At 34.3% G+C, this 23,389-nt stretch overlaps 1 protein-coding gene across 1 annotated transcript; it reads right to left on the bottom strand.

Moving 5' to 3' along the window:
- Window positions 1-7,931: 7,931 nt before the first annotated feature.
- lap3 (leucine aminopeptidase 3) lies at window positions 7,932-21,514 on the bottom strand. Its single transcript, XM_056445963.1, has 13 exons — window positions 21,314-21,514; window positions 21,096-21,211; window positions 20,951-21,005; window positions 18,566-18,671; window positions 17,016-17,175; window positions 15,842-16,006; window positions 13,394-13,552; window positions 13,189-13,313; window positions 13,009-13,097; window positions 11,244-11,346; window positions 11,084-11,163; window positions 10,846-10,958; window positions 7,932-8,392 (listed from the first exon to the last, which is right to left on the bottom strand). The coding sequence occupies exons 1-13, from the start codon at window positions 21,407-21,409 to the stop codon at window positions 8,206-8,208; spliced, it is 1,554 nt and encodes a 517-aa protein (XP_056301938.1). The 5' UTR covers window positions 21,410-21,514; the 3' UTR covers window positions 7,932-8,205.
- Between the last annotated feature and the right edge of the window lie 1,875 nt (window positions 21,515-23,389).

Here is a 23,389-nt window from a genome sequence, read left to right as displayed (position 1 = left end):
GTTGGGGTAAATTTAAGTAATAAATTTGGGATAACTTTTGACTTATTATTTATTTCTGCCTACAAGACTACGTCTGCCAATGAAAATGGTTTCAAATGAAGTTATTCTGTATTTACTGTACAAATACCTACTGTATTTAATGCATACTGATGCCGTGTTTACAAACTGTTGTCAGTCAATAAACACAACAGACAAATAGAGATTAATTCCTAAATAATTAGGTTGTACAATCTCTATTTTTTATACTTGCATGAAAAATTTTCCTCCAAAAAAAGTCTCTAAAGCAGGGGTCACCAAACTTGTTCCTGGAGGGCCGGTGTCCTGCAGATTTTAGCTCCAACTCTAATCAAACACACCTGAACAAGCTAATCAAGGTCTTACTAGGTATGCTAGAAACACCAAGGCAGGTGTGTTGAGGCAAGTTGGAGCTAAACCCTGCAGGGACACCGGCCCTCTTGGACTGAGATTGGTGACCCCTGCTCTAAAGAATACATTTAAAATGTAAAATTGTAGAAAATTTAGTACAACAATCAATAAAATACTATCTAAAACGCAAGTTAAAAACTCCCAATAGTTGTAATAATAATTATACACATAATAATAATACATGATCATATCACCAACGAAAATAAGGGCAAAACATGCTAGATATTCCTAGACTATGGGCTCTATCATACACCCGGCGCAATAAGGCGCAAGACATATTTGGTGCAATTTGTTGCTTGTTTCAGACCAGAGCAACAGTATTTTTCATGTTTTGCAGCACGCTGTTTAAATAGCAAATCCATTTGCTCCACTTTGTGGACTCATGGGTGTGCTGGTCTAAAAAGGAGGTGTGTTAAGGCGCATCGTTGGCGCATTGCTATTTTGAGGAACTGAAACAGACTTTATTTTAGTTTATTAATTATTTATTCAGTATTATCTCTTATATGCATATTTATATTTGTTTTAATTAAAACAAGTTTAGATTTGTCCACCTGTCGGGTTTTGGAGACGTATGCATCACCATATGGGGCATAATAATAGGACGTCTGTTTGGATATAAAATATTGTTCATTTCCACACTTCATTATTATTGTTCAATTATTAGTTTGCTGGAAATTAGAACTGAATTTAGAAATAGTTTCGAAACAAATCTTTGCGCTTAACAAACAAAAATAAATATGTAGGCTGATGGATGTCTTCAGTAGAGTGCGTTCAACACTGTTTCCTTATTCACGAAAGCAAAAGAGTAAAGAGTGAAAGAAAAGTACAGTAAAGGTAAAGAAACCAAATGGAGGAGCCTCACTCTTTATCCATGTGCTACAGCATTCAGTTTTTCCACTTACAATGTCCACCATGTAAATAGCAAATGCGCCATGGTGCGACGCAACTGACTCTTAAAGGGAATGGTAGACTCTGATTGGTTTAATGCACGTTATGCTCAAAATACAACTATAACTCATTAAGAGAATAAGCACAACTCTGTTAGACCATGTGCCAGAACGCAAACGGTATTTTTCAGTCCTTAAAATAGCAAAAGCAGATTCAGTCATGCCATTAATGCTTTTGTGCCATGCCCTTTAGACTTTGCGCCTAGATCGTTAAAATAGAGCCCTGTGAGACAATATGGATATCATTAGATACTAACAGTGATTACGTCAAGATGCGATATTATTGATGGAAAAATACGAGACTAAAATGTAGTCAAAACGATTTTAAAATAACATACATTTTTGTTATAAACAGTTGGACTGCTGCATTCCCCTGTTTCTTCATTAAATTATATGAGTGCATACAAGTTATGATCACTACAGAGACTTTTAAAGATGGGGGTAAGACTTGTGGTCACTGTTTTGAGTTATCCGGAGCTGTTTGACTTCACAAATCTTCAGTATCACAATATTATTAAATATTACAATTCTATTAATATCAACAGCAGTGCTCGCACACAATATGCAGCTGATTGGTGGTTGCCTAATGATATAAAAAAATAAAAAATAAATCACAGCACACTTCTTTTTTTTTGTCTTGCATTCTCAGAATGGAAAACGGTCCCTAAGGCTGAAAGCATCGAAATGAGAGAACTGAAGCAAACTGACAGATTAATCACACATTTTAGATTCATAATCCATAAAAGTCAAATAATTAACTTATAGGGGAGAGTGGGGATGAAAGTAACATGGAATGAAAGTAACAAAGCAATTTTCTCGAAGCCCTGACATTTTCTTTCCAGGCTATAACAGCACATTCAGCCTGCAACCCTTGATGGAGCTGCCAAATATCACACTGTGTCCCGCAGTTAGCTCAGAATTTCAGTTTTTATGAATTTCAGTTTTTAAGTGCAGAAAGTTGTAGTGGTCTTTTTTAATCCGGTTTAAATGGCAAGAGTTCCTGTGGGGACAATTGTAACGCTGGTATTTATGTCCCACTGCTAATAGACAAACCTTATTTTTCACTTCCACATTAGAATTGTCAGTGTTTTGATTCGTACACTCATCGGCCACTTTATTAGCTACACCTTACAAGTATCGGGTTGGACCACTTTTGCCTTCAGAGCTGCCTTAATCTTTTGTGGCATAGATTCAACAAGGAACCGGAAATATTCCTCAGGGATTTTGGTCCATATTGACATGATAGCATCACATAGTTGCTGCAGATTGGTTGGCTGCACGCCCATGATGTGAATCTCCTGTTCCACCATATCCCAAAGGTGCTCTATTGGATTGAGATCAGGTGACTGTGGAGGCCATTTGAGTACAGTGAATTCATGGTCATGTACAAGAAACCAGACTGAGATGATTCGTGCTTTATAACTTGGTGTATTATCCTGCTGGCCTTCTGCTGCTGTAGCCAATCTGCCTCAAGGCTGGACGTGTTCAGAGATGCTCTTCTGCATACCTTGGGTTGTAACGAGTGTTTTTTGAGTTACTGTTGCCTTTCTATCAGCTCAAACCAGTCTGGCCATTCTCTGACCTCTGGCATCAATTGGGTAGTTGCGCTCACAGAACTGCCGCTCACTGGATATTTTCTCTTTTTCAAATCATTCTCTGTAAACCCTAGAGATGGTTGTGCATGAAAATCCTAGTAGATCTGCAGTTTCTGAAATACTCAGACCAGCCCGTCTGGCACCAACAACCATGCCATGTTCAAAGTCAGTTAAATCACCTTTCTTCCCCATTCTGATGCTTGGTTTGAACTGCAGAAGATCGCCTTGAGCATGTCTACATGGCTAAATGCATTGATTTGCTGCTTTGTGATTGGCTGATTACAAATTTCTTTTAACAAGTAGTTGGAAAGTTGTACCTAACAAAGTGGCCAGTGAGTGTAGGTCTTTATAAAATTATGCATACTGCCAATAATAATAAAAAAATATTTAAAAATATTCAAAAATTGTAACATTTTGCATTGTTGGGTTGCTTTTGAAACATTTGATGGAAGTGAAATTTTAAATAAAAATGTTGTTTAATATTTTTTGGCAAAAATAAAGAACAAAATATGTTTACAGCTAACATTAACAAAGTCATAGTCAGATATATTTAAAATAAACAAGATTAAGTCAGGAAATCTAGCAAATATTGGGTTCCTTTTGACCCACCCGTGTGTTACAGTACTTTTGTCCTTAGTGACAGGGTCAAAATTAACAATGTGCAATTTATGTTTAAAGTGAAATTATTTTTCAGTTGTTTTAAAAATACCACTTGATATTGATAGACCACTTTTGTAAGTAACCACAACAAAAATTATATTTACCTCTAAAACATTATCATTTAAAAATAAGTTTTTATGAGAAAAAAAACGCTCTCTCCTACTTAACTAAACACTACTTTAATTCAGTTCAATTCACCTTTATTTGTATAGCGCTTAAACAATGTAGATTGTGTCAAAGCAGCTTCACATAAAAGGTCATAGTAAATAGGAACAGTGTAGTTCAGTTTGTAGTGTTTAAGTTCAGTTTAGCTCAGATCAGTGTGGTTTAATAATCACTACTGAGAATCCAATACTGAAGAGCAAAACCAACGATGCACAGCTCTACGGATCCTGAACCATGCAAGCTAGCACTTTACTAACACCATTGAAATAAACAGAACTGATTTAAGCTACATTTTCACTGCATAATACTTATTACTCAAGTACTATTAGAATGGCTGCTTTTCAGTCATACTTTGAGGAGTGTTTAGATACTTTTACTCTACTTGCACTACATGTTCTGCACTGTGTTTAACTTGATGCATATAATGCAATAGCGCATAATGGTGCTATGTTTATACAGTTGAAATCAGAATTATTAGCCCCCCTTTGAATTATTATTTTTTTTAATATTTCACAAATGATGTTTAACAGAGCAAGGACATTTTCACAGTATACCTGATAATATTTTTTCTTCTGGAGAAAGTCATATTTGTTTTATTTCGGCTAGAATAAAAGCAGTTTTTTAATTTTTAAAAAACATTTTAAGGTCAAAATTATTAGCCCCTTTAAGCTATATTTTTCTGATAGTCTACACAACAAACCATCGTTATACAATAACTTGCCTAATTACCCTAACCTGCCTAGTTAACCTAATTAACCTAGTTTAGCCTTTAAATGTCACTCTAAGCTGTATAGAAGTGTCTTGAAAAATATCTAGTAAAATATTATTTACTGTCATCATGGCAAAGATAAAAGAAATCAGTAAATAGAAATGAGTTATTAAAACTATTATGTTAAGAAATGTGTTGAAAATAATCTTCTCTCCATTAAACAGAAATTAGGGGGAAAAAATAAATGGGGGCTAATAATTCAGGGGGTTTAATAATTCTGACTGTATATAATATAATGTATATAAACTGTATATAATAACTTAATTAGTATTATATAACTAATTAACTAGTAATTAAAGTTGTTGGTATCTAATAAAGTTATGGCAACTAATAACCTTATCTTTTCTGATTTTGATTGTAACGCAATAATGTGCTCCTTTTGTAAAGCTGCTTTGAAACAATGATTATTGAATTGAATTGAATAATGCAAAAGAATACGTCGATACGGCTGGTGTGTGTGTAGTGTGGATATTTGGGTTGTGCGTGTGTAGGGGGATTGTGGGCTGAAAGCAGGGCGCGTGTGCTTAAACCTCTGTGCTATTAGAACAATCGCTCTCCTCTCCAACGCGACCCGCTTTACAGATTACCAGTTTATTGCACAAATTCCACATCAGCTTACAGCACAACGTCCGATCCAGCATCTTCAAAACACACTCCTGTTTAACCTACTGGTAAACTACTGAAACAAATCCAAAGCCATTTCCATTTAAAGAGCTGAAACACTCTATTAGTTATTTTTGATGTATATGTTCCTCTCAGAACGTATCTAAAATTAGTTTTCATGAGGTTTTGCAAACTTTTAGAGATGTCTTTTAGCAACTCTGTCCCCAGAGGATCGTCAAAATGTCAGACACACACACACACACCACACACTCAGGCATGGTGTGAGAGGGTTTCATTCCAGTAAATTGTCCTGTTTTGTGTGTAAATGGGTGCACAGGGCCAGCTGACACAACACTGAACAATCTGAGATAACACAAGCCTTCTCTTCCTCCTCCGTTCACTTGCACAAAGCCATCTAGTGGTGTGAAAAGCTACTCACGTTCATGCAAAGTTACAGAGTTCAAATGTTTCTCCATAATGACCCAGATCACATGAATGGTCTTTGTACAGATGTTTTTTTTCCACTACAATTTTAATCGCTGTACAGTACATGCACTAAATTAATCTTTAAGATGTACAAACAAGCACCAAAAGGATATTTTTACATTTTAACTCTTTCTTGACATGCATGTTATCGAAAAATTTGTTTGGCAATAAGATATTTAGAAAAAAATGTCTCAGTGTGCCAAAATCGGACTGACACAGATTCAGTTTACAACAACTTTTATTTTTAAGCTGCTTTTACGCAATCTACATTGTAAAAGCGCTATAGAAATGAAGATGAATTTAATTGAATCATTGCTTATCCATGTACCTGAAATGTGTCATTGAGCAACATGGCATTGTAAAACTATTTTAAAATGACAAAAAGTTAAACAACTGTTGAAAAATGCTTTAAAGTTTATTTAAATATTAATTTGACACTAAAGGAATTTTAAATAATGAATAAAGTGTTTAAATTAATGAAAGATTGTAATTATGTAAACATCATTGACACAAATGCATCTACAGTATATAGATTCTTGCATGTTCACCCAATTCATGCTGTCATTTTTTAAATAATAAAGAGGAAAGTATTTATTTGGAAAATATATTTACCTATAACTTATAATATTTGTAAAGATGTTATATATTTATTTACGTACCCCTTAACTTTAAAACATTTGTACAGATTTTCTATTAAATTTGTATTAAAGGTGCAGTATGTAAGTTTTTGACTGCTCGAAATCATAAAAATACCATAATATGTGTGCAGATATTTAAGAAACATGCTGAGCGAACCTGCCCAATAATAGTTTAGCCAATTATATTTCAGCACCCTGGGTTGCCTTGGAGGAAAACAGCGTATTTCATTCATTCAAGGCTCTGAAAGTATGCGCTCGTGACCGAAATGCAACCTCCGGTGGACAGTAGCAGACTCCAAATTGAGACGCATATTTCCACATGATTTATTTATTAATTAGCAAATGATATAAGTATTACAAACGTAAACATTAGGTGAGCAGGTTACATTGTAACTGCGTGTCCTGACAACACGCTATGTGGCGAGTTACAGTGATAAGCGATTTGGCTGTTTGCTTTGAAACATGACAGACGAAACATGACAGAAATTTAAATACAGCCATTCAGAAGCACAGAATATGCACTCACTCACAAAATGGTAAGGTTTATAATCTATTTAATACATATTAACTCTCTTTAACATTATTAAATGTGCATGCTGAATCGCTCATATGTGTTTAGTTCTAAAGTTCAATTTCAAAATTTTTTTCTTTCAGTAGTACGGCAATAAATGTCATGTAAAATGGCATTCAAACTCACATTAATAGCATTTAACAATGAAACAAAGCACATGAGGTGTACCTTAGGTGATCATTGTCAGTTTTCTGTTGTTCACCTGTGAGACATAGAAACCGTTTCTAATATATCAACTCAAGGTGTTGGTTAGGAAAAAAACTCCTTTTAATATGGAAAATATTCCTTCTATCGGGTGGCGTTGTTTTTATTTAGAACACAATTTGAACCACTCGCTTCTGTTCTCAATCTGGCAACCTGCGCTTGCGTTAGTTTTGAACCAGGTGTGCAATACCTAGTTCAACCACTGGGTGTCAAACTTACATATTGCACCTTTAAACTGCTTCCATCTCATTTTTATTCCTTACTCTTTTTAATCCAATTTTCAAATAACTTATAGTATTCAATATTTTTGTGTCATATTCACCTTAATACGGTGTTTCATTATTTTTGTTGACTTTTTACTTTATTTATAACATTTATATTTACAAAATATGATTAAGGCTTAATATATTTCACACTGTGAATTAAGAAATTAAAAACATTTAGTTAAAATAATTTTGATCATTATTAAGTTCATTATTAATTCTCTGTACTATAATTACTGTATAAATGAATTATTTATCTAATGTATTCACATTTTTAAAAATTTTACTTATACTACTCTAATTTATTACTTTGTTTGTTTTATATTAGTTTGTGTTTATTTATATTTACCAAACGTGACTATTTACGTTCCACTCCAATGGAGCCTCAGCCCTCCCATGCGGCCCCGGATTGAAAAGCCTTGTTTAAGATAAACCGACTGTAATGTTTACAACACAAAATAATCTGGACACCAATCATGACTCAGTGCCAAAACACCAGTCTTTCACAATGACATTCTTCAGTACCACAGGACTTTATTGACCTTGTTTTCTTGTATTTCATGGTAAAACACTGGCACCATGTATCCTTATACATGTATGTTTTAAAAGGCAATCTGCTAAACTGGTCTTCCATTCTCTGGTTTTGTTACCAGTTACACTGTAACTAGAATTTAGCAACAGCCTTGCAGTTTCTAGTAATGCTTGTCAGCAGTTTCCATAAGACACTGTTTTTCTGTTCTTGCCATGAAACATTTCGTCTGTATTTCTTGATCACTTGTTGAAAGGTGTGTGCTAAATCCGGCAGCAAAAGTATTTCTAACCATAGGCTATTATTCTGAACACTGATCATCATGAATATACATCGGCCAGGTCAAAGGTCACACGTCAGAGGCCAAACCGGCAGCGAACTCCACTAAAGTGCGTGTAGGTCTTCCAGACATTCCTTTCCTCAGGTACGGGACCTCGTCTTTATTGGTCATGACCCCAGCGATGTCCAGATGAGCCCAGTGTTCGGCACTCACAAACTCTCTGAGGAAGGCAGCAGCAGTGCAGGCGCCACCAGAACTGTGAGGTCACACACCGGTTTTCAGTGTCATGGCAAACAAAACACAAAACAAGCACTGTAACCAGTGTGGATCACAAACTACAGGACTGTTCAAAAGATTGAGGGTATTTTTGCAAGAATAATTTTATTATAACAATAAATTTATTTTATATAGTGTCTTTAGAAGTTACTTTTTCAACGCACTATAAATTCCTATGCTTTTAGATGCCATTTACTCAATGAAAAATAAAATAATATTAGTAAAATTGTGCAGTTGTATTTCATTTTAAAAAGGTTATTTTTGTGATGGCAGAGCTGAACTTTTTAGCCGCAATTAGGTATCAGATACAGTTATAAAATGCTAATTTGATGCTGGAGTTGCATTTTTATGTGCTTAGCACAGTTTAATTCCTTGGTAAAAACCATAATATAATTTTATTTTTACATCCATTTTCTTTTACTGTTACTGTTTGCAATTTAATTATGGAGTTTAAAACCTTTAAGCTCTGGTTGTTTTGTACACTATAAAAATGATGTTTGCTGTTTGTTCAAACTGCTTATATACAATAAGCAGAAACAACACAATTTTTGAGTTGAGACAACTTAATTGTTCTATGTTCGAAATCAATTGTGTGGAATGGATTTTCTTTTTACTCTTTTTTTATTTTTTTCATTATATTTTAAATTAATTGTAATTGGCTTTTTGTTTTGTTTTTATTGCTGTTTTCTTTGTAATTTTATTCGTTTTGAACAAAAATGTTTTCACTTTTATCACCTTTACAAAAAATGAGAAAATGACAATAAGTCAATAGAAAATGTTCCACATTTCAGACTTTAAATATTGGTAAAACTAAATGTATGTAATACATGTAAGATAAGTATATGTGACCCTGTATTATGTTTCACATTCACAAATCTTTTCCAATATGTAAGGCCAAAAAACATAGAATATATTATTTACAGCTTAAGTAAAACACCAAATGAACATGTTATTCAAAACACATAAAAGTGAAAGGAGTACAAGTGTGAAATCATCAGTGAATTTGAAGATAATTCTCTTTATAATACGTAGATTTTCTTAGTATAAAGATTTTCCTCCAGTTGAAAGGGAAAGTGGTCAAGGACATATTAAACAGGTTCAGTGTGTTCCTGTTTAATGTATGTCAGAGTATGTCAGCGTATGTATATACTGTACAGTTGAAATCAGAATTATAAGCCCTCCTGTTCGATTTTCAATTTCTGCTAAACGGAAAGAAGATTTGTTCAACACATTTCTACACATAATAGTTTTAATAACTCATTTCTAATAACTGATTTCTTTTATCTTTGCCATGATGACAGTAAATAAAATTTAACTAGATTTTTTTAAAGATACTAATATTTAGTTTAAAGTGCAATTTAAAGGCTTAACTAGTCTAATTAGGTTAATTAAGCAAGTGAGGTTAAATAGGCAAATCATTGTAAATATGATGGTTTGTTCTGTAATTTTTTTATAGAAAATACTGTGAACTAATTCTTGCTCTGTTAAACATCATTTTGTAAATATCTAAAAAAGGAAAAAACCTATTAACAGAAGGGCTAATAACTGACTTTGAATTTCAACTGTGTTTATATAAATAAATTAGTTTTTTTTTAATGGATGTGCTATAAAGTATGCGCAGCAATGAATACAAGATGTACTGTATATGGAATGAACAGTTTACAGCAGAGATGCCTAAAGTAGGGCCCACGGGCCAAAGTTGGCCCATTGTAACCTTTGATTTGGCCCACCATCCCATCTGAGAAGAGAGTGAGTATGATGGAGAGTGTTGGGGCGAATGCCTTTAACACAGAGATCGTCATTTCTAATTTAACGTTACCTTTTTTGTTTGTTTGTTTGTTTTATTGCTGAGCTACAAAATGCAAACTGAAATGAAATGTTACAATTAAATATTGTACATGAATCTAATTTGTAAAAATGTAAATACTGTCACGCAATGGAGAGAGTACTATCCAGAAGACACTGGCGAGCAAATCAAGGCAAAAACTATTATAATTCTATTATAAATGAGATTGTTTTTGCTTTTACTGTAATAAGTTGATTATAAAATGTAAAAAATATACTGTATTAGTTAGTATAAAACAATGTTTTCTAGTATTTTTTGCTCCGGTTTCCCCCACAGTCCAAAGATATGCGGTACAGGTGAATTGGGTAGGCTAAATTGGGTAGGCAGTTCATTCCGCTGTGGCGACCCCAGATTAATAAAGGGACTAAGCTGACAAGAAAATATTTGAATGAATAAATAAATTAGGAAATTACCCATGTCAACTAGATTTACCTTCGGCCCACTTGCCTCAATCAAGTTTGTTTTTTTGGCCCTTTATAAGTAAAGGTTTGGGCACCCTTTGTTTACAGAATACCTCAGCAAAACCATGATCTACTATTGATCATTGGCCAACTAAATTAGTGGGATGGAACGTATGAAAAATGTACCGGCTGTATTTTCCAACGTTGTTCAGGTCTGCCAGAGCGCTGTCAGTTACTTGTTTGGTATAGTGCTGAAACAGTGGCATCCTCCACACCCTGTCACCAGTAACAACGCTGGCCTGGAAAGAAACACAGTGCACTAACCCCATCAGCTCAACCAAAGACTAACAATTTACAAGAATGATGTGAATGAGGACAATCGTCATTCTGACAATCACATGACAGTCACATCACTTATTATTACCTTATGCAGCCGCTCCCACAGCCAATCAGAGTTGGTGAACACTCCAGTGGCAGCAGAACCTAAAGCCACATCCATGGCACCTGCACACAGAAAAGAGAGAAACCAGTACTGTGAGTATGTGTGTTTGTCCACAAACCTGTGTGCTGTTTCAATGTAGTACCTGTGAGCGTGGCAGCATTAATAATTGCTCTGGGCTTGAAACTATGAGCATAACAGAGAGCATCAGCCAAAATCAGTCTGCCCTCAGCATCCGTGTTGTCAATCTAGCGTAGAAAAAACAATGTTACTTCTTTTATTTTGCTGAGCATTTCTAAAAGGAAAAACTTTGGCCATTGTATTAGAAATACCATCTACTGCAGGAAAGTTCATTTAGGCAGTTTTTGATGGCATAATATTTTATTAAGTTCATAAATGCTAAACAAAATGACCAATCATTTGTGAATATGAATGAGATTTTATGCATGCGTATAACAACTGTGATGAAGTGTCAATCACTCAGTTATGTCATTTTAAATTCAAAGACATCTCTTTGTTATGACAACCTGACATTAACAAATACACCATAACCTGTCTTTGTCTGTCCTAATATTACCAAATATAACATTACCAAAGCAACATCACTTGTCATAAATCCGTCATAAACATGATGGCCATTATAATTGTGTCATGAATTGTACAACAGCATCTTGAAAATTTTTCTTGTCCTCAGCTACAGTGGTAAAATCAAATGTCATTAAACAGTTAAAACATTAATGACATTGTTATACAGACATTTTATAACAGTTTATAGAAGTCTCACTGGCTGCATTTACTCTGCATGGTTCAAGTGACTCAATTTCGTTTTTTTTTCTCCCATGTGGCAGAGATCGGATATCAGAGATTCAGGCCTTATTCATATGTGGAAATTTATCAGATATGAATCGGATCGGTGTCCTCGTGTTTGCAGTGTAAGCAAGTTGATCAGATTTTCACCTGTCAATGAGAGTCGCGCATCATTAAAACCATAGCGAATAACGTAAACTCTGACGCTTTCATTTCGGAACAGACTTCAGCTTCAGTCCCAAACCTTAGATCTCATACACGAGAACTACAAAAGTTTTATATTGTCATATAGCACAAGTATTTAAGCATGTTAACGAGAGAGAGAGCGCGCAATATCCATCACGTAACCAATATAAACTATTATAAAACTGTGGCATAAGTCACGTGCATAAATCACGCCATGGACATTACATTAAGATGCCTACTGATTTAAAAATGATTAAAAGAAGATGGCAAAATGAGAACTTTTCTGTCATAAACTAAAGTAAAACAACTTTTTTTTTAATTGAAAGCCTGTAAATACATTAAAAACGGGAATGGAGAAAAGAGCACTCTTTTATTATCAGCACATTATTTTCCTGGTCTTTGCTGTGTGCTGTGTAAATACAGACAATCACTTTTAAAAGATGATGAAAGCAGGTCAGCAAAAACATCGGATAGTCACAAAATCTGAATTGACCATCAAGATCTGTAGTGTAAATGCAGCCATAAAGACTTACATTTTGATGTCTTTAGTTTTAATTAAGACTTCTTAAAAGTATATACTTTGAAAGCAACTCAAAGGTTAAATGAATCATTTATGATGCTTTTGTAGTGTCCTCATGACAATCATGTTTATGACAGCTCTATAACAAGTTATGCTGTCTTGGTACTGTCGAGTTGTCTTGAAAAAGATAAAGACAGGTTGTGATGTATTTATGTCAAGTTGTCATAACAAAGACATCTCAAACAATGTCATCACAGCATTTAAAATGACATAACTAAGCGAATGACAAAGTTGTCATAAGCATGCAAAAAATCTCCTTCATATTTCTGACGTTTCATGATTATAAAGATGTCATGACAGTCATATGAACCTCTTCAAGTGAAGTGTTACTGAATACCTGAATGGTTTTGCCATTTTTGGCACGTACAACATCACCCGGCTTGTTTGCTTTTCCACTTGGCATATTTTCGCAGAGCGGTGCCAAACCTGAAACGGAAAATTTAAGTTTCATTTCTGTAAAAACTGTTATTAATATAATAAATTCAGAAGTTATAGCACAGTAACACAGTGGGCAGACCGATTATATTAATGGGGATTTTCAGAGCGGCTGCTGTCACGATGGCAGAACACACAGTGGCTGCTCCACCCATATCCGCTCTCATGGCATCCATGCCTGAAGATGGTTTCAGTGAAATACCACCACTGGAATGACAAAGACAAACAGGTTATCAGATTGTATTTAACAACAACTGATGTGTTTAAGTTCTGTTCAGGTTAGTTACCTGTCAAAGGTGATTCCTTTGCCAACCAGCACGAGAGGAGGCTGTGCAGAGTCTGAACTGCCTTTGTAATGCAGCTCCAGAAAGACAGGGGGCTCTTCAGAGCCTTTAGACACACTGAGAAAAGCCCCCATTTGCTCACTTTCAATCCAAGAGTGAGGCCTTACAGAATGAGAGCGAGACAGAGAGAGAGATCAATTGACAAGTTAAAGGTCCCATGAAACTAAAATGTTTTTTAGATGTTATAATCAGTATTATTTGTTAGTATCTTTAAGTTAGTGTGCCCCAAAACAATGACAAAATTCACATTTAGAAGATATAAAACTGATATAAACATGTGAAGCTTGTAGTTTGTCACTTCCGCCCAAATGGAGCAACGGTTTTATTCACGTCACTTCATAATTCAGTTTCTCATCAAATTATGACCAATCAAATGCTCTATAGTATCTGACACGCCCCGCCCCCTTCAAGATGCTTCTCATTGCCTTTCATTTTTATACACTTGAGCTCAACCGATCTCACTGGCAGTGCTGTGATAAAACAATACTATTGGCTGTTTTTTAAAAAGGGGAGGGGCTACATTATGTCCCACCCTCTCTTCGTGTTTCGGTTGAGATTACATCAAACATCGAATAAAAATGCATATTTCAAAGCACTTTGCAGGACCTTTAAACAATAAAACACAACTTGCATTACATTGCACAATACATTAACGCCTGTGACAAAAAGAGAGAGGAAACCAATAAAAACATCAGTGATGCGCTTGCAAACACACACACATTTCTAGATGGTTATAAATAAATCATTGTAAATATAATGGTTATTAATAACTATTATTTTTTACTACTGTATATTACTACTGTGTTTACTATGATTTTTTATTTACATTATTGTTATTTTTAATTTTAGCTTTATAAATGGGTTGGCGATACATTTGTAATATTTGTCATGCTAATAAAGCAATTTTAGAGAGAAAGAGAGAAAGTAAGAGTGAAAGAGAGAGAGAGAGAGAGAAAGCAAATGTTTTATAGCCAAAACATTACTTCAGCTGGTTACCTGGAAATATGTCAGGATTTATTGCACTAATACAACTAAAATTTTATTAAAAATGAAAACTATGTAGACTTCTTAAAAATATATATAACAATAAAATCTGGTAAAAATCTGCATTTGTCATTAAGTATTACTGGAACTCTGCATTGATACCATCATCTATGGTTCTTTTTTTCTCGTAAAAACTTGAAATTGATTTGGGCATAATTGGGATTGCTTTAGCATGGTTTAAATTAAATTTGTCAGACTTTTATCAGTTTGCTGTAATGAAGTATCATATCGATCACAAGCTAAATATGGACAACTGCAAGGCTCAGTTCTCGGACCATTGCTGTTCATGCTAACCTTAGTAGATATATCATTAAGAAACATGGAGTTCTCTTTGTTTTGCTTGATATCTAGCACTACATTTCCATAAGGCCCAACAAAATATGCTAGTCCACACTGAATGCACAGTTAAAAATTACTAGTAAAAATGTAATACTAAATTTGACAAAAACAGAGGTTTTAATTATTGTACTAAACACCTCACTACAGAACACCTAAGACACTTCATAACTCTCAAAAGAAGTCCTCATCATCATCAGTCAAGAGCCTCAGTGAGATATTTGATGGCAATTTGTTGTTTGATGGCCATATTTCCAACATTTGTCAAACCTTTGCTCTCAATATCTAATGCAGAAATGGTAATTAATGGTTAAAAACAACTAACTAAAAATAAAATAAAAAAAATAAAAAATAGTTTAAAACAATTAGTCAGTTATTAAAAATGACAATATTATTTCAAAGATACATCCCTATGACATGCAAGATATATATATATATATATATATATATATATATATATATATATATATATATATATATATATATATATATATATATATATGTATATATATATATATATGTATATATATATATATATATATATATATATATATATATATATATATATATATGTATATATATATATATATATGTATATATATATATATATATATATGTATATATATATATATATATATATATATATATAAATTTCCTAATTCCTGTTAACAGAAGGTAAAACTGCTTTTATTTTAGCCAAAATAAAGCAAATAAGACAAATATTAGATAAGATATTATAGGAAATACTGCAAAAAATTCCTTGCTCTGTAAACCATCATATAGGAAATATAAAAAAATAATAATAATCTAATCATCTTGACTACAACTGTATATATGTAGTGGCCCTGAATTAAGAAGTTGTTACCACAAATTAAAATGTTTTCCTGTGTTTTAAAGTAAATTGTAGTCTAGCCAAAATCTTTAAATGCATTCACTCATTTTAGATCGATGCAAAAATGGGATTTGTTGGGTAATCCTTAATAAATACATTAAATGATCTTAAGCATCTACCTCTTGTGGACAATCACTCGATCAGCAAAAAGTGAGAGTTTCTGCTCGATAGTATTTGCGAACACAGTGGGAGTGACGTGATTGGCAGGAGCCTCCATCAGTTGTCTGGCCAGGTTCTGCCCGTCCCCATACAGAACACCTTTCTGCCATGCTGCTGCATCAACACTGCAAATAAGCAAGACAGAAATTATCTTATAAAAAGAGAGACACTTTTTTTATTTTATTACTTTATTGAGAACTTTAAAAATGTACAACAGAACATTTTACATTTAAAAATATACAATTTTACAGTATTACACATGAAATAATAAATAAAATAATAATAATAATAATAATAATAATAATAATAATAATAATAAGTAAATAAAAGACACAACACTGGGGGTTGCTTTGTTCTAGATTCAATGCACTCAACAGTTGTTAACATTACAGTAATTAATAAATTTCTTCCAATGTTTTAGAAATAAGTCATTTTTAAGTCTCAAAATAAATGTCAAATCTTCCATATTTCCTTCACAATTTCTATCCAATCTCCAACAGAGGGGGGTGTCATGTTTATACCAGTATCTGGTAATACTCTTCTTGCTTGCCACACTTAATATATTTACAAAACATCCTCCTTCACTACCACCTCTTCACAGTTTCCAAGATAATTTGTAATAAAATCTTTTGGTATATGGTATCCTAAGATCTTTTCCATTTTCGAAAAAACCTCATTCCAGTCCAGAAAATATGGAGATGATATACATCAACCTTCCCACATATCAAAGCATCCCACGTGCTTTTCATTTTGGGGGTAATGAAAAAAAGTGTACTAGATTTTTCAATGCAAATTATTTCCACCTCTGTGAACAGGTAATAGTATAATGTATCTTACAGGCAAATAGCCATTTTTCAACTGTAATTTCTTCCGCTAATTCTCCTTCCCATTTCTGCCTAATGTAGTTTGTGAAATCTTTTCCATTCTCCCTAGAAAAAAGGAATTATTTTTTGTATAAGAATCTATAATTAGTTGTATTAGCTCATTCAAATACGAAATATCCTTTGCTTTATATTCCCTTTTAAAGTAATCTCGAATTTGCAGATAGTAGTTAAAGTCTTTATTGTCCAAATTATTATAGAGACACATTTAAGAAACATAACATGCTTAGATGAGATTTGTATGTAACTGTACCTCCCATGTGGTCGGGTCGTAACACGGATCTTCTTTTTGGTCTTGAGCTCATCATACTCAAAAAGGCCGAGCACAGCGCCCTCTGCTGCTGACTGCTCATCTCCACAAGGATCCACTTCCACGTGAGCAACCTCCAGATCCTGAAGCTGCCTGCAGCCAGCTGGACAAATACGGACATAAAAATATGAATTAATAAAGATGCTTGGATTCAAAATTAAAAACATTCTCATTTACTAGCACATCTATTGTCAAGATCTGAACACAAACAAGTTAAGCTCACAATTTTTTTAAAGAAAAAAGAAAGACTGAAATACTGAAATTCTGTTAGCGACATAGATATGAATGACATTAAATCAAACATTAAAATAGAAAACAATTTGGTACAGCACTGTAAAAGTGTACAAATATTTAAAATATTATTGTTTTTAATGTATTTTTGATCACATAGGTAAAGCCTTATTGAGCACTAAAACTCTTAAAAACATTCATTCATTCATTTTCTTTTCTGCTTAGTCCCTTTATTAATCTGGGGTCACCACAGCGGAATGAACTGCCAACTTATCCAGCATATGTTTTACACAGCGGATGCCCTTCCAGCTACAACCCAGTACTGGGAAACACTCCTATTCACACTCATACGCTATGGACAATTTAGCTTTCCCAATTCACCTATAGTGCATGTCTTTGGACTTGTGGGGGAAACCGGAGCACCCAGAGGAAACCCACGCAAACGCGGGGAGAACATGCAAACTCCACACAGAAATGCCAACTGACCCAGCTGAGGCTCGAACCAGTGACGTTCTTGCTGTGAGGCGACAGCGCTACCCACTGCACCACCGCGCCACCACTCCCAAAAACATTTTTTTATAAATCTTATCACAGACATACTGTATACAGACCACAATATTTTAGGGTCTTTAAATATGTCATCAAATGTCCGAATTTAGTCTGACAGGATTTTAAGTATTCTAAACTATTGTTACATGAATGGCATTTTAGTCTTTAGTAAATCATGGTAAAACTTTTTTTTCAGACATGAAATAATAGTAATAATAAAAGGAAGTAAAAAGGGCAAATTCTAATGAACAGAAAATACCAATTACAGCTCTTATACACTTTTATTGTTTGAAAACCCCTTTTTAGTCTTTGAACTACACACACAAATATATAAAACACACACACACATCATCATTATCATCAAAACAAGACCAATTAAATTCACAAAAATCTAATTAATAATAAAACTGATTTAATACATTTAAAATAAGCATAAGTGAAAGTAAATTGTCTTCTTTAATTGTCTTAAAATTATTTAAGAATAAACTGTCTCAATTTAGGTGAAAAAGTTTTCCAAACTTCAAAACTGTAACAATGTAATTAGTTCAATTTTAAGATTATATCTTATACACAACATACAAAAAGTTGTGAACAAATGTATATGTTGGGATGTTCAGATTTCTTTCTGCATTCTTCAATTTTTGCAAAACCTACTTATTTTTCTTTTCAATTCGGGGTCAGATATTAGGTTTATGAGTTTCATTCATACATACCCGACACAGCTGCACGAATGTTTTCTTTGCAGTTATCCCAGTTCTCCTTTCCACACACACCTGTGTCGCTTTTACCAAGGCCAACCACAACTACACTAGGGAAGTCCTTCAAAAGAAAATCATTTTTAACAGTGATTATATATTCTATATATATTCTACAATTGTGAGTACATTTTACATCTGCTAGATAAATTGCTAGATTATTTAAAAAAGAAAAAAATTTAATGAATTGGTTTTGAGTAATAACACAAATTATGTCAAATTATCTGTAAAATTGGAGGGCACCTATTTTACCCCTTTTTCAAAGTTTAGGATAAGTCTTTTGTTACTTCAGTATGTGTCTGTAAAGTTTCATATCAAAACACCCATCAGATTAGTTATTATACCTTTCAGAATATTGGTATTTTCTGCTCTGAACACAATGTAGCTGTTTTTTGTCTGTTCCTTAAATGCTAGTTCTCCCCACCCACCATTCCCACGTGCCTGTTAGAGTGTCTCTGTCTCCTGCTGCGTCAGGTAAACAGCATAGCGACAGACATGAAGTAAGCAGATCTCACGTAAAGATACTACAGTAAGAACTTTACCAATGATTATTTAATGTACTTGTAATGGAGTTAATTCAAGACTTTCAGCAATGATGAGCTATACACAATGTCGTTTTAAAGTTCTCACACACACACACACAAACACAAGCGCACACAGTGTGCGCATTTAACTTGTTAACCATTGTGTTAATGTACAAAATAAACCTGATTTACTGTCCACAAACCGGGATTGAAGCGTCTTCTATTATAATTGTACTAACATGCGGCTGTGGTGATAAAGACGGTAAAATCACTGTAATTCATTAACATGCACTGTTTTAAAAAACGTTTTAAACTTGTGAAACTCATTCTTGATCACATATGATGACGATCACAGAGAGTGCAACAGATCATTTAATCCCAGTTGCTTTGCACACATCCTCTCTTGTGAATATAATTATACTTGTTACTATGGAGACATGTTAATATGCGAATGTCAATCAATTCAGTGGGCGGGGAAACCGCGCTCCTACATCACACTGTGGTGGGCCTCAGAATGGGAAGGATTTGGATCCTATTTTAACATCAGGAAATTTTAAAAAGAGACTTGTCTTTATATCACTCCATTATCTGTGGACACACTTATACATACACACAGTTCTGTCCAAACAGCTCCCAAAAGAAGATTTTTATCATAGGTGCCCTTTTTGTATATGTATTTGAAAACATTTTGTCTGGAAAATCCTAACTTAAAGTCTCTGACTCCTGAATCACACGCTTAGCTTCAATTATCATTAAATTCATTGATTCATTCACTTTCTTTTCGGCTTAGTCCCTTTTTCATCAGGGGTTGCCAGAGCGGAATGAACCGCCAACTTATCCAGCATATGCTTTACGCAGCGGATGCCCTTCCAGCTGCAACCCAACACTGCGAAACACCCATACACTCTCACATTCACACACATACATTACGGCCAATTTAGCTAATTCAATTCACCTGTAACACATGTCTTTGGACTGTGGGGGAAATCGGAGCACCCGAAAGAAACTCACGTGAACACGGAGAGAACATGCAAACTATTTTCATTAAATAGTTGAGTCAAATCTTTTTTCGTGTGTTCATGAAGTTAAACAATTGCATGAAACATCTCTTATCTGCATTACTTGTATTTCAAACAATAAACAAAATATGTTTGTGTCTGTCTCCCTAAATTCTGGTCAACTCTATGACACTGGTTATAAAAAGCCATGACAATCTTTAAAGCTCTGACAGAATAAGCATTTGACTTGCTCCAAGTGATGACACTTTCTCTGGCAGGACACTCTGGAAATCATTGAGGCATGTCATTGTTGGTCTAAATAATTTGGTCAAAATGTTTAGGATACACCAATAACTGATTGATTAATTAATTATTTGTCAACTGTATTGTGACATTTCAGAGAATTTCTCATTCACTTTTTAAAAACAGTAATATGAATTGTTTTACACATTCCATGTGTTTTCTGGTTTAAGGTTAACATCTTGAGCTAAAGCACAAAATGGTGGAAATGTCTCTATTATTGTCAATCCTGTTAGTGCTATAAAAAGTTTAACAAGAAGTTAAACTAAATGACTGACAGAATCAAATGTTCCTTCGTTATCACATTTAAGCATCTTTATAGATTAATATCGGATTCAGTTCACTGTAAATAGTTTGTTGTACTGTATATAATTTAAGTTCAAGAAAATTGAATGAAAAATGATTGAAATGTACCTACAATTCTGGAATTATTATTATTAATAATATTATAGTAATTACTATTATTATAACTAATAATGTCATCAAGCATCTAACGTTAAAGGACAGAAGTGACTTGGCACCTGATGTAAACCATAGAAGATCCTGCTCTTGCCTTTCTTCAGAGGAGGACCAGAGCTACAAAACAGAGAGGAAGAAAGTAGTCACTGCATGAAAATAACATATGTACGGTCCAATGAGTTTGCGAAAGTCAAAACCCTGACTTACAGCGAGAGAATTTCTGACAGTCTCCCGGAGAGCGACCTGTCAAACGCCGCAGCAGCCTCAGTGAAAGACACCCCATCACTGTCCGACTGTTGCTCATACACGCCTAAAACTAAACCCTAAATAACCGTTAACAAAACAACAAGAAAAACAGTGTGAGTGACATGAATGTACCTGTAGAGAGACTTTAGTTAATAAGACAAATTATGAAACAATGTTACTTTTCGTGTACTGGAAGTGACAGTCGAATCGGAAAACAGCCTACAGTTGTGTTTTCGGATTGCAGTAAGCAACGCCCTTCTGAATGGGATCAACATTGTCTCTGAATATACAACTCGACCGTGATTCAATAGATAATTCTTAAAAAGCTTTCTACACGTGACATTGGAGAGTTGCGAACCACCGCAAATAATAGTCGCAGATACTGACGTCAGCAAAAGACGACATTTTATTCCAAAATAAAAGTCTCATTGGCAATGAGAAAAAATGTTTAAGAAAAATGTATGATTTATTGAGAAAATAGGGTTGTGTTTTAAAACAACTGCAGAAACATATTATAAATGGTTCATTTGGTTAGTTTTATTTGCCTCAACAAGTAGAAATTGGTCTTATGGAGTAAGAAAATTATATTTTTATTGAGAAAACGTGAATTGTTTCTCATTCTAAATCTAAATCTTCTTTCAGTTTTCAAACTTCTACTCATTTTAGTTTAGAATAATCTTTCCACAGCCTGAGCACTGTATGTTTATATAACACATTATTCAATCACTTTCTTTTCGGCTTAGTCCCTTTATTAATCTGGGGTCACCACAAGCGGATGGTGTCCTTGTTATACGAACGTATACTCAGTATGCTTACTTTTTCCACTAGCTGTTTGGGTATTACCACTTCCGAGGATCAAAAACTTCCCTAAATTTAGAGTATTCTTTTAAATTCTTACTTATGTGTGTAAATGTATACATTTTTCTTTGTTTACCTCAAAATGATCTGTTCCTAACATGAAAATCCTAAAATCGCCCCTGTAGGCTACATATTTCACATTTCTCTTAATCGTGCCTACCGATACAGTGAACGACACTATATATATATATATATATATATATATATATATATATATATATATATATATATATATATATATATATATATATATATATATATATATATATATATATATATATATATAACACTAAAAACGATGAGGCAAAGACTACAGGCCCTATAGACTGATTTCACGCGGCCGCCATTTTTAAAAGCGAAATCGAGGCTGCGGTGGGAAGAAACCATAGAGAAGAAACCCGGAAGTATCGCTGGGAGTTACATTGGAACGTTGTGTAGCTTGCTGTATATCTTATCAGCGAAGAGAAAGTGACACAAATTTATCATTTCACCGCCTTCCGAGTGACCCGAAGGTCCGTTCTGAATGAATGGTGAAAATAAAAAGGGATATCAGAGCTCATTTTCAGCTAAGTTAAGGGAAATGGCACTAGTTAGCTAGCGTTTTCTTTCCCAAACACACGTTTTGGACGCCATTTATCAAATGCGAGTTAATGAACTGATTCTTTCATTATATTAGACTTGTCACGATACTGAATTAAAAGAAAAACCATCAATTTCCCGCTAACATTTAAGGCACTGTTGATGGCTTTCTTAAAACAGTGCTGATTTGCCATTGTGTTCACGTGATCAACAGAATAGCTTGTGATTGGCCGAGAAGGTCATCAGTTCACCCTCCGCTGTTTACTGAGCACAAACACAGACGAGCCGAGCGATCTGCTTGATGACTCGACTGGTCTTCATGGCTGCTTCGCGCTCGCGTCTCCGTGTATCTGTGTTTGCACTGGGTGAAGGGCAGTAAACTGAGTGCAAACACAAGATACAAGGAGACTGGAACGCGAAGCAACCGTGAAGATCAGTCGAGTCATCCGCGCTCAGCGGCGCTTCAATGTTAACTCAGCGGGAAATAGATGGTTTTAAAACTTCAGTACCGCGATAACACTATTACAGACAACACGAGGGTGTGCTACAGTGTTTTATCGCTCACTGGGTAACATAGACTGAAGCAGGGAAGCATCCCCACGGTGTTTACCTGCTGCCATGATCTGAAGCCTAGGAGGACACTTGAGCATATTACTCTTAAAGAGATTGTGATGTTGTTTGATGCTAAATTGCTTTTAATTTTCTAAATTAATCTTACTGAATGATATTAAAGTGATGTTTACACCAGTTCTGCATTTTGAAATCTCGGCAACAGCTGGAGGTGTGTACTCCACATCATGTTACTGTAATGTGTACAG

The sequence above is a fragment of the Danio aesculapii genome, chromosome 1, assembly GCF_903798145.1.
Source record: "Danio aesculapii chromosome 1, fDanAes4.1, whole genome shotgun sequence".
Lineage (NCBI taxonomy): Eukaryota > Metazoa > Chordata > Actinopteri > Cypriniformes > Danionidae > Danio > Danio aesculapii.
This window is presented reverse-complemented; position numbering and strand designations above follow the sequence as displayed.

Excerpts from the sequence above, each read along its gene's own strand:
- lap3 (XM_056445963.1), bottom strand. The coding sequence starts at position 21,409 with ATGTTGATCCCATTCAGAAGGGCGTTGCTTACTGCAATCCGAAAACAC. Across the intron at positions 17,176-18,565 it reads CATTCGTGCAGCTGTGTCGG|CTGGCTGCAGGCAGCTTCAG; the intron begins GTATGTATGAAT and ends GTATTTGTCCAG. Across the intron at positions 11,164-11,243 it reads TAATGCTGCCACGCTCACAG|GTGCCATGGATGTGGCTTTA; the intron begins GTACTACATTGA and ends TTCTGTGTGCAG.